This window comes from Patagioenas fasciata, chromosome 5 (assembly GCF_037038585.1).
Source record: "Patagioenas fasciata isolate bPatFas1 chromosome 5, bPatFas1.hap1, whole genome shotgun sequence".
Classification (NCBI taxonomy): domain Eukaryota; kingdom Metazoa; phylum Chordata; class Aves; order Columbiformes; family Columbidae; genus Patagioenas; species Patagioenas fasciata.
This window is the reverse complement of record NC_092524.1, coordinates 40013914-40025935: the sequence shown is the minus strand read 5'-3', so window position 1 is coordinate 40025935 and position 12022 is coordinate 40013914. Positions and strand designations below refer to the sequence as shown.

General features: G+C 32.6%; 1 protein-coding gene across 3 annotated transcripts in view; it reads left to right on the top strand.

Annotated features, from left to right (window-relative positions):
- The window catches only part of NOVA1 (NOVA alternative splicing regulator 1), a 148353-nt gene that overhangs the window by 118005 nt on the left and 18326 nt on the right, over positions 1-12022 (top strand). For 2 of the 3 annotated variants that reach the window (XM_065838301.2, XM_071809366.1), the window contains exon 4: positions 2870-2941. The exons of the other annotated variant lie outside the window; for it this stretch is intronic. In XM_065838301.2, coding sequence (XP_065694373.1) covers positions 2870-2941 — 72 coding nt within the window. The remainder of the gene's footprint in view (positions 1-2869; positions 2942-12022) is intronic. 3 annotated transcript variants of the gene reach the window in all.

Sequence of the window (12022 nt, the reverse complement as noted above, 5' to 3'; positions counted from 1 at the left end):
CCTGCAGAGCAATTAAAGTATATCAATAAATTACTTATCAGACAGTGGAAATTCAATATGAAGTCCAAATGCCTGTGGTTTTTGTTTTGGTTTGGTTTTAATTTTTGAGAAATTACATTGTGTTGCTTTAATATTGAAGAAATAAATAGGTGTGTCTCAAATTAATGTGTCTTTAGAGTTATACAGAAGCATCAAAAGGTATACATTTTTGCAAAATGCTGTTAGTTCTTAAATATATATATATAAAATGTACAGACATAGATGAAAAAATAAGAGCAGTTATCTCAGTAAACAAAGTAAGAGAGATTAAGCCTCAAACACAAACAACCCCATATGCAGAAAAGGCCAAAAACAAACAAACAAAAAATGAAAACACAAACCAAAAAATCTTATTAATATTTTCAGTATTTTGTTGTTGACATGTATATTTGGAAAACAATGTGTATGCCCATACTTGATTCTTGTTCATTAATACAGTTGTTTTGCTTTTAAATGTTTTTATCTTTTCCCATTGTGTTTTCCACACACTTTTGCTCAAATGGAATAGTGGAATGCTTCTATTTAATAGATGTTATAGTTCAACAGTCACCTGAAATGATCATTGTTGCTCCTTTTTCATTGCAGCCATACATTTCTGTGCTTTAGGAATGATATGAATTGAAAACTGAGATGCTTCCAGTTTCTTAAATGACTTGTGGTATATGTTAGTAAGCAATTATTCAGTGTTGAATTGTTCTACATATTTTCTTATAAATCCAGTAGTTAGATTTAGTAATACCTATGAAGAACAAACTATTTTTTGTTTTATTAATTAGCCTACCATACCAAAATAATATACAACACAGTAGGCCGTAGTTAGCAGTGGTGTTGATTGAAGAAACTATCAGATCTCTGAAATCATTTAGTCAAAATATATTTTCAGAGTTTTGCTGGAGAATAGTAACTTTTTTTTTTTTTTTTTTTTTTTTAGTTCAGGATGAGAGTTTAATATATAGCTATAATAAAGAAAAGCTATCAAGATAAATTTTAGTTCTCCATTCTGTTGGGTCATGTGGTTTGGTTTGGTTTTGTTTATTTTTTCCCTCCCCATTGCTTTAAACTTAAATAAAGAAAATCATTTCATGGTGATTTCAGACTTTGGTAAGAGACATATTGAATCCTCCCACTAAAACTAGAAGTATAATTCTAGAGTCGAATAGGGTTATGCTTGTACAGTTGTGGAATTTGACATTTTTTTTTTCTAATAATTTTAGCCTCTTGTGAATGAACCCATGTTGTGTACTGAAAGACATGGGAGAATCCTGTATCGTCTTGATTTTCAGAATGTATAGTGTCTGACCAATAGCATTTTACCAAGCTACATATTTTTTATAATGGAACGTGGTAGAATTTTTTACTGAAGCCTCTTTCAAGAGTCCCAATTGATGCTTAAGCTGTATATGTTTTATTTTTGTTTATTGTTTTATGAGTTACAAATAAGCATCTGTTTCTTAAGGTATTTTTTTCCTGTTTTGGCTGCTTGTTTATGTACAAACTATGAAAAAAATGGATCTTCATATTGCTTAACATACAACTAAAATATTTGTGTGTGCATATGTACAAGCCCATATTTTGCTAATACACAACTTTATGCATTCACAGTGTCCCAGCTTTCTCATATGCATTAAGAATTTTAGTGCAAAAGTATGTATACCTATTTTATGAGGGACTGTCAATGATTGTAAGTAATGGAACTGCTGAAAGTGCAAAATCTTGCTTCATTTATTTCTAAATAGTTTTGGTTACTAATTATATGACAAATCACACTGTATAGCATTTTAACATCTTATTTCTTAAAGTAAAAGTAGTGTAATTTGGGGTATTTTATAATATTTATATATTACATAGATGTAAAAAAACCCACATGCTTTGAATAAGTATTGTATGTTATGTTTTGAAAATTGGAATTTTACATTTTCACTACATTTATAAAAAGAAGAGTTATTCTGTCAGGATCTAATACTTTAAAAAGAAAAATGTGTATATAAAAATTTCAACAGAGCAGTGCTTTTTTGATATGTTCAAGAATTAATGTTAAGCGTATGTATATTATTTAGAAAACATGATCAATAAATATGACTCTTAATTCTTTTTTGTGTTTATTTTGAACACAGGCCTGATAAGTTATTAACCTTTGCTAAACTAAATGAACATTTTTAACACTATTAATAAATATATTGTAGTAATTTGTCATGAAGGTATTAGTTGCATGTTCATCCATCATGAGATTGATGTTTACATTTTTTCACCTGCCTCTTGATAGAAAAACATTGATGAATATTTTAGCAGTTAGTATATTGCTAAAAACTTAGTAGCTTCAGCATAAAAATTATATAAGATATGGAACACAAGTTTGCTGGCTATAGTCCATGCTGTAGAATGGTGCATTATAAGGTGCCAAAGTAAATGTCTCTCTTTCAGATGTTGGCCCTGTTTGTTTGTAGAATGATAACTGTTTCTAGTGTGCTCATTGAACTTGCTGGAATTTGTGTTTACTATAGTCTTCATTTTCCCCAAGAGAAGGAGAGAGGAAAGAATATATTCCTCGTGTGGTCAGCATATTTTTGAGTATTTATGTGAGTTCACCATCTTGATTTCAAGTCATTAATTTGTTTTTACATGCATAAGCATGCATATTTACATGCATTATTTATCCAATGGACTTTAAATTCCATTAAGTTCCAATGAGTAGGTGAAATATTTTGTCTTAGGCATTTTTTATTTATTTTAATTTTCTAGTTATGTTACTTTTGTTGGTTTATTTATTTTTTTAACTGTTAAGTCTAAGGCTTGTAAAGGTTGATTTGCTCCTGAACTGCTTTGTTCCCAGACATTGCCATCTTCCCCAACTACCACCAAGTCCTCTCCATCTGATCCCATGACCACCTCCAGAGCCAATCAGGTACAGTATCATCCTACCATCTACACCATACTTTTCACGGGTGACAGCTTGCAAACTGGAGAAAAAGATATGGTGGGTTAAGGATTTATTCGTTCATTCACATATATACACCCATAACCATAGATATCTTAACTCAAAATTGATAAATTGAATGAAAAACATTTTTCTTCCTTTAATTTGTTTTCTTTTTAAAATCTCTGATGAAAGCAAAGTAACTTGTAAAATACTCTTAATTTGATTTGATTAATAAATAGCAAGGACACACTCTGGTGTGTTTGTAGACAGAGTAAGTCTTGGTATATGTATGTTTATGTATATATGCACACACGTATTAACTTCCTGAATCATTTATAAATTCTAATGGAATTATCCCTAAACCCATGCTTAATTAGCTGTACATCAACCTAGGCATGGCAAACAGAATTCTTTCTTTATTTATTTATGTTAACAATTTTGAAATGTGTTTGTGGATAGTAACATAGGGGCATTATTTAAATAGCGTATGTAGTAAAGAAAAGTAGATTTCAAATTACAATTTATTGAAGAATGAAGTAAAATTAAATCTCTCTAAAACCATAGTAAACACATCTAGTTGAGATTTATCCATGTCTTATTTTTAAATGCATAAACTGTGTTTTTAGGAGTATTTCAATTACAAGCTTTTATTTCTCTTTGAACTGGAAAAAAGTATGTCCAGTTCATTATGCCCAACTGTTTATTTTTTTGCCTCCCCCATGCAAATTGTTACACTTACTTCATACTATGCTTTTTAGAACTGGTTTATGCTTAATAAATAACTTTTTTTTTTAATGTACTTTTAAGCTTATTGTACTTTGTGTTCAAATAATATAAGTATTCAGTATGTGCTAACAGTTTTTAACGCGCAATCTGTTTAAGTTAGCTGAATGCTTCTATCTTATCTTGCAAAAATTAGATCAAATACCAGAAAAAATTCTTCACAACAAGCTGATTTCCCTGGAAGTTAACATTTTATTAATTACTCATCCTCTTACATTTTTGTCAACTGCTTAGAACTTGCTGGCTGTATGAACAAACAATTTAACATAAAACAGGAAGGCAAGCATATTAAAGCAATATATCACATTTTTTATCAACACATGACTATCTGTTGAAAGGGACATCTAATACAGAAAGTAATGAAATTTAGAGAGAAATTGTACAGATAGAAGAACTACTAATAAAAATACAAATTGTGATATCCCTTACTTCAGTGTGAAGGCTTTCTTCATCAGCCCACTTCCATTCCAGCAACAGTTATTTGGCTTCATCATCACTAAATAACAACGACAAAATCTTTGCCAACAGCTAGGCATATTTTATGAACACTCTGTTCAGCCTTTATTATCTCTCTTATTTTTAGTATTTCACGTATTTTAATTAGAAGGTTTTGAAAATGTTTAATGCACTTTTTTTTTTCCAAGTGTTCTTACTATTTTTCTTTTTTGTCTTCTTTCTCACTTTTTTTCTTTTTTTTTTTTTCCCCCAATTATAAGCATACCCTGATGATCACTATTTGGGGAAAAAGCAAATACTATTTGATCATGTTGTTTAATTAGCGTCAGAGAAGTACCTACTTTGCACCCGTTCTATGCATTTTGAATTATCACAATTAAAGTGTAGTCTATAAACTTTAAATGACTTTTTATTAGATAAAATACTTATTTTTATAGAAAGTTGTTCTGTGAGAATATTGTCAAGTGATATAGCTAAAAATGACAAACTAAGGAAAATATATGCTTTGTGTCCTGCCTATATCCCACATTACATCTTTTAATGCATTTTATTCATAACTTCTGTTCAATTCAGTTTTCATACAAGTAATCAAGATCTCTTTTGAACAACATTTAAATTGCATATGTGAAGAAGAGTATTGAATTTCTTAAGAGACTTTTGGAACTGCTTTTATCATTAACCCATGAAATTCCTACTGGTTTACAATAATAATTTTATCTTTCTTGTATTTCCTACTGGTTTCTAGCCCTTCCAGCAGGAAGCACAAATCACGTGATAAGGCAACTAAGATATTTCTGTTCATTCTAGTGATAAGTGACGTAGCTGGCAATTGTTCCGAGCCTGTAGTAGTGATTAGCATTCAGCACCAGTGTATCGACAAGTATCTGCACTGCGGCTGTCACACAAAAATAGGTTCCAACACCGTAATCTCAAACCCGTCAGTAGTCATGTAAGTACACAATAGGAGAGAATTAGAGAACAACAAATGTTTGTTTTAATGTATGGCTGTGTAAGATGATTTTCAATAGAAAATAACCATGCAGGCATGGGTTTTCTCACAAGATCTTATATTAGGATAACAGGAAAGAGCTTATGTTACTGGGTGAAAGTCAGGAAATTTAGTGTAAAGGTGTAAGATTAATTCACAGCATACCCTGATGGGTGGCTATAATAGTATGTCGGGCTGAAGATCATTTTATTTTCTATAATATTTTAATCATGACAAGATGATAATTTTTATTAGAGATTAGTGAGGTGATTAACCAAGGTTTAAGCAACACAATGATGGATTGGTCTTGGAGTGAGATTTTAAAACTGGGTTGCAGGACTCCTCATAAGTCATTGGAATTAGAGATCTGTCGAGAATGTGTGTTGATGAGCATACCTGCTGTGATTCTTCCCACTGTACGAGTATGTCAGTTGTATTCCTCTGACAGAGCTTACATACTGGGCAGAACAATTCTGAGGCACACTTATTACCACAAGAGGAAACTAGCTCTGCCAACAGAGGTCAGAGGAAGCTGGGCAGGAAATCTGGCTTGTATTATGTCTTCCTTTTAATGACTCACTTTGCCTCCATTCAGATGAGATCACAACTCCTTTGTATGGCAATCTCGGCTTTTGTTGAATCTCTTTTTTTAAATCCGGTGTTTATGAAATTACCATTTTTATGATTCTCAAGAAGGGGAGAGTCTCTAAAATGTCTTACATAGTGGAAGAAAACAGTTCCTTCATAACTGTTATATGTTGTGTTATATTGAATTGCCATGGATGAAACAGAAGCCTCTGCATTGGAAGTCAAATTTCTTTAGTCCTTTTTCCAGGAAGATATGCATCTGTTGACATTGTTGTTGTAAATGTCTTGATTATCTTTTCAGTAGAACTTTCTTAGGCCTTTGTTCACATTAAAAATTCATACACTGCAAACTTCCTAAGGAAGAAAGAACCAAAGAGGCAATAGAATTAGGGACATTCCAAGTAACTTTTTCTTCTCCTTCTGTCTGCCTGTCACTGAAAAGAACTCAGTCTTTCCGTACTTTTAGTCTGAGAGCTTCTTTGTTACCCCTCATGAACTTTGTCAGCTTTGTTTATAACAGAATGCTGACAGACATATATCTGCAGTGGTGAAACTCTTCTGCTGGTGCCTGTGGAGCTGGCGGGAATATAGCTTTACTTTTATTTACCAGAAGGAGGAAATCAATTTTACTTTTCCACAGTAGACTTCAAGTGGGAGTTTGATCTCAAAAGTGATGAGTAACACCATTAATGTCATATAAAACATGCTTGCTTTTCCTCTGTAGTACCTTGTAAAAGTACAAGTTTTTTAAATACTTATTTTACTAGTTAAGTGACATTAGATAGACAAGCATATCTATAATTAAAGTGTTTACATATTTTCTTTAGTTTACAAGTTTTTTTTTTTTATCTGCCCGCTTTACAGAAGATACTATTCTTTTAGAGGGAGAAACATAAATGATCTAAAGCTAAGCTTTGTATTTCTCCTTTGTCTATTTGATGTACACTTATAAATGCAGTTGTAAACTCTTGCATGTTTCCTTCTACAGTTCTCTCTTTTTTCATGAAATTGAGTGATGGGTAGGAATCCTTTCCCCTTTTATTATGATTTAGGTAGGCTTAAGCTCAGTAATGTAACGGGATTTGTCACCACAATCTTTGTGTATTAACTTACTATGCAAACTTTCTTTCATTTTTGCTTTTTAAAAATGCACTATTTTTTCCCCTGGCATTTGCATTTTTTACAATTATGCATTCTATTTTCCTTCTTTTTTGTTGTACCTGAAACTCTTATTTTATCATTTAGTGTAGCCTAAATTTTGTGGAGTGCAGCTAGGTGTAGGATTTGTCCATTCAGTCCTCAATGTTTGCTGTTTTTTTGGAGCATATCTATGTCATCTTGTTGCTGCAATATTTTTCAACTTTTTTACATGATGATCTCATCATGTCAGTTTTCTTGTACTGCCTGTACCCAGCAGGTACAGCACACGGATGTTGTTCTTTTGACTTATATTATCTCTTTATTTTATGAAAGATTTTTAACTTGCAATGGGATATAATCGTACACGTATAATGAGCGATAGGGTTATTAATTGATATTTCTAAAGTGTAATGATTGATGTAGATGGCCTCCCTCTTTCTGACTTTAAAGAACAGTCCTATCCTTGTCTGTAAAATGACTTGCAGATAAGGAGGTATAAAACAGAGGCTGTCTATAAAGTATACTGGCGGCTTTTAAAGGGTTGATGAACTTGTATCCATTAATATATAATATGTGGGAGGTGAAAGAACAAACAGGAAAGAAAGCTTTGTTTCAGTCTTCTGTTATCACTAGGACAGAGAATTCTAAAATAAGGATAATGTCCAACTTCAAATTCTAAAGTTTTTATCAGTACATTAATCTTGAAGTACACATTGTGAATTTTAATAATGATCCCAGGATATTAGATAGCCATGGTAGACCATCAAGATACTATCTCTGTTTGCCTTTGACAATTTGATGTGAGGGTTATGTAAGATATTCTGTCTCTGATATTTTAACTACCATTTTAATCTGACTTTAATTCTGTAATTTTAATGTCATTTCTTAAAGTGGTATTGAGAAAATCTGTTTTCTTTTTATGTCGGTCACAGATTGACTGATTCTGAATGTAACACTTGATCTTTCTAAATATCAGTACCCCATATTTAAAAGCAAAGTCATTATAAAGTTATTTAGCATTCTGATAAAAGGTGCTATAAAATAAAAAACTATTATTACTTTAATTGATTGTTCAGAATATTTTCTGTGGTTCTCTGTGAGACCTTTTTTCAGTATGTAAGGTTGGTTGTTGATAAAAACAACCATTTTATTTACATCTAGAAGATGATATCTGAATTCCATGCACAAAAGTAATATGCTGTTTGAAAGAGACTTCATCTAATAGACAGTGCTTCGTATAGACCCATCACTAAAGAATTTAGTATGTCAGATTCTAAAATTATGAATACATGAAAATCATAAATATAATAAACTATTAATATATTGAACAAATACATTATTCTAATTATGGCATCATACCATTTTCTTATTCACAAGAGGATACATGAGAAGGAAATCAGGTTTGGTGTTGCAGAGGTATTCAGAACCTCATAATGAAGTTTAAGGGAACAAAGTTGAGGAAATAGGCCCTGTATTTTGCTGACTTTTTCTGGAAGGTCTCCAAACTTATGCTATACTTTTGCTGCATACAGAATAATTCTTCACATAATTTCTCAACATAGCATATTGTTTTGGTTAAGTCTTAGCAAGGACTTTCATCTTCAGTTTTAATAGTTATTCAGTTTCAAGTTCGGAGTTCTTTTCTGTTTAGGTCTTGCTATTGCTATTGTAGACTTACACAGTAATAATTTTGACTCCCCATTGAATACTGGACATTGTAACAAGGTTGAATGAAAATGCATATGTTAGTTAGAAAAGCACTTCTCTTTCCAGTGTTGAGAAAACGTGTACGTTTCACATTGGTAGATAATTTTATGGATTCATATCTCCATAAAATGATCTTTTTGTTTCAATTTAATAAGAAAACAGAGTTCGTTTTTTGATTGCAAATTGCCTATGGCACACTATGGACAGCATGTAATAAATAATGTTTGAGATAAAATATCTAGAAAGGGCCTGGGAGAATTGTTCCCCTATTCAAATGAGAGGACTCCAGTAGAGGTTCCAGAGCTTCAGAGATAACCTTTCCTGCTGCTTTTCAGCTGAAATGCTTCATTTCATCGCTAATCTCTAAGAAGAACTAACCTATACTCCATAGACTAATTGTAGATATTTTTCTTCTGGTTCTCAGGTTCTTATTACTTTTAGTATATTTCCTTTTGACTGCTTTTTCCCAATATGTTGCAGTATCTGAGCTCAGCATTTTTGTTTGCATTGTCTCCTTAAGAGATATATATTTTTAGATACTATAAAGATTTTTAAATAACAATTAAAAAAAAAATCTTACCTGCACATCAGTTTGGGGGTTTTGTTTGGTTTGGTATTTTTTTTGTTTATTTGTTTTTTACTCTTTCTCATTGTCTGTTTCAATTTTTGCCCTTTGGCCAACTATGTAGGTAATTCTTAGTGTTCATATTACTTTATACTGATTTACTTGTTTCTTCTCTCTCCAAGCACACAGCAATTTTAGGGTTCACTGTTCATTGTGCCTTTCTTAAACATAGGGGAAATGTTGTCAGAAGCATTCACGAGACATGGGGAAAGATGTAGATTCTCACTAAGTCTCTGAATACTACTGACATAATTCATAGGATGTCATGAATGATCTGCTGGTTGCAGTCCTGTAAATAAAAAAGTGATTCTGTGTTCACATATCTTGTTTTGATTTTATGCTTGAAAATAATTAGAATCAGTTAATTTCCTATTTCACCTCCTCTTCTCTGTGTAATGGACAGCATAATTATTCTTTTTCTGTTTAAAATGGATACATGTCTTAAGTCAATTTCTTCTCATGTTTTGAACTCTACCTGGTTGTTTGATTTTTTTTAAAAGTTTTGGGTTTTTTTTGTTTTGTTTTTTTGTTTGTTTGTTTGTTTTGTTTTGTTTTTTTGTTTTATTATTATTTTATCCCTCCCAAGATAAAAATCAGGAGAAAACAAAATAGACATATGAGTACAACTTGAAAAAAAAAAATGAGAAAACAAAGGGATAAACTAATTTAAACTAATTTTTTTTTTCTTGTAAGAAAACAGCTTTTAACAAGATATCACATAGTCATCCCTGTTACATATTCATGAAAACTTTGCCTGCCATCAGTTTTAGTCCTTAGTTCAGTCACTAGTTTTCAAACTTGTTAAAGGAAGTGAATGAATGTAGATTTTTGAAAACATACTAAGTTGATTTAGGAAACAAATTTTACTGTAGTGTGACTTTAATGAAGTATGCTTTTGATCTCATTAATTTATTTTTAAATCTATGTTACTTCTGTGAAAATAGTGATATTTGGGAGAAAAGTTATCGTTACACTTTCGTGTATACTAATGATTTTTGGGGGGTTTATTCACTTAAAAATATTTTGGAGTGAACATGTAAGAAGATAATGCTTTTTGGATTGAATGTTTTTTTCTTTAGACTTACATGGATATATTGTTCAGGTTGTTTAAGAGTTAAAAAAAAATCTCACACTGTAATTGAAGATCTTATTCTTTAAGGATATTTGTAGATACGATATGTAATTTTTGGCATTTGCCCATGTCCTTGTACTAAGAAAAGGTCCGATCTGCTTATGAAAAAGGATCATTAAATCCGTAAAAGTTGGAAAATTCACATTTTTTGTCAAAATACGGTAAAGGTCTTCAAATATCCTGTGAAAAGGGATGTTTAATGTTTTCATTTTCTTTGTTCCAACTGTTTTAAGCATACTTCTTTTATCAATACAAAATATAAATAAATAGCATGTTGCAAAGTGCCAGATGTTTCCATGTTCAAGTTCCATCCCATATAAGCTAGAGGGAAGTTGGCAGCATGTAACTCTGTGGTCTTACCAAGATTATTTTTGGCTTCAATTCCTTAATGTTCAGGTTTGATGACATAGTGTTTCATTCAGAACTAGTTTGGGGAGAAATGGTCAACCGTATTCTGAGGTGTTGTCACGGAGGCACCCCAAAGTCAGTTTTAGGTAGACAAGAAGTTCCAAAACAGACTTTATTCAGCCTGGAAAAGTACAGCCAATAAACTGACTAGAAACAGGTTTATACAATTAGTTAGCACTCTAACAACATAAAATAAAGGTTTAGATATCAGTTGAGGAGATTATTGGGGTGCAGCAAAATGAGAATAATGAGGGTCCACAGTGTGCATGCACACACTCACAAGAAATGCACCAGAGCCCTCTGACTCCAGAGTTAACTATCACTTTGCCTGGGTTAGGTAAGGACTTCTTCAAGGGTATATTTAGTAAATTATCACTCACCCAAATGAGGAGGTGAGGCGCTCCCAATCCCGGGAAGTTTCATTAGACGGCATCCCAGTCTAAGGGGAAGGCTTCGGCTCAGCAGACCCGCTGCTCCTAGAAGACCACACAAAGGGAATCTTCGGTGGGAACCCCATTTTATAGTCTGATCAGATCTGGCTGTGGACATTCCAGAAGCTTCTCAGGGCCCCTCCTCTGCTAACAACCCTGTCCAACCGACTCAGGGTCCCACGAAAGAGCCATTAACTGCCCCATTGAAGGCTCCAGTTCTCAGAGGGGGATGTGCAACTGCCACACTAGTTTTCAGGGGGGAAGTGCAACTACCACAGGTGTACAGGCAAAAAGTCACTCAGAGTGTTACTTGCTGTTTGAACAAACCAGAGAAAACAGAACATCAGAGACATTTCCAAAATGAAAATCTGGATGGCTTCATTGCATTTTACTATTATCGGTATCAGCATTGTTACTCTTATCAGTAACATCCAGGTTAGAGTCTAAGTTTTCAACTATTCTGAATTTAATTTAGCTGCTCTTGGGGAGTTCAGAATTTATATCATCAAGAATTGTATGAGAATGTGGAAAGAAAGAGATCCTGTATAGCACAGACTATAAGGGAGAAAAGGCAATACCATAATTTCCTGACATGTCAGAGGTAAGTTGAGTTGAAGCATGGTTAGGCCTAGCCGTAGAAGACCCTGCTTTTAGTATGTGATTGTTAATATTTTCTTTGTACCATCTGAAACATTATCTCTTTCCCAAGCTGTTTGTAGGAATAGAGCCACAACACACTGCACTTTCTTGCTTTGCCTTTTACATGCTTTGAGAATTCATCAGATGGTGAGAAGCCGTAGACAGATGT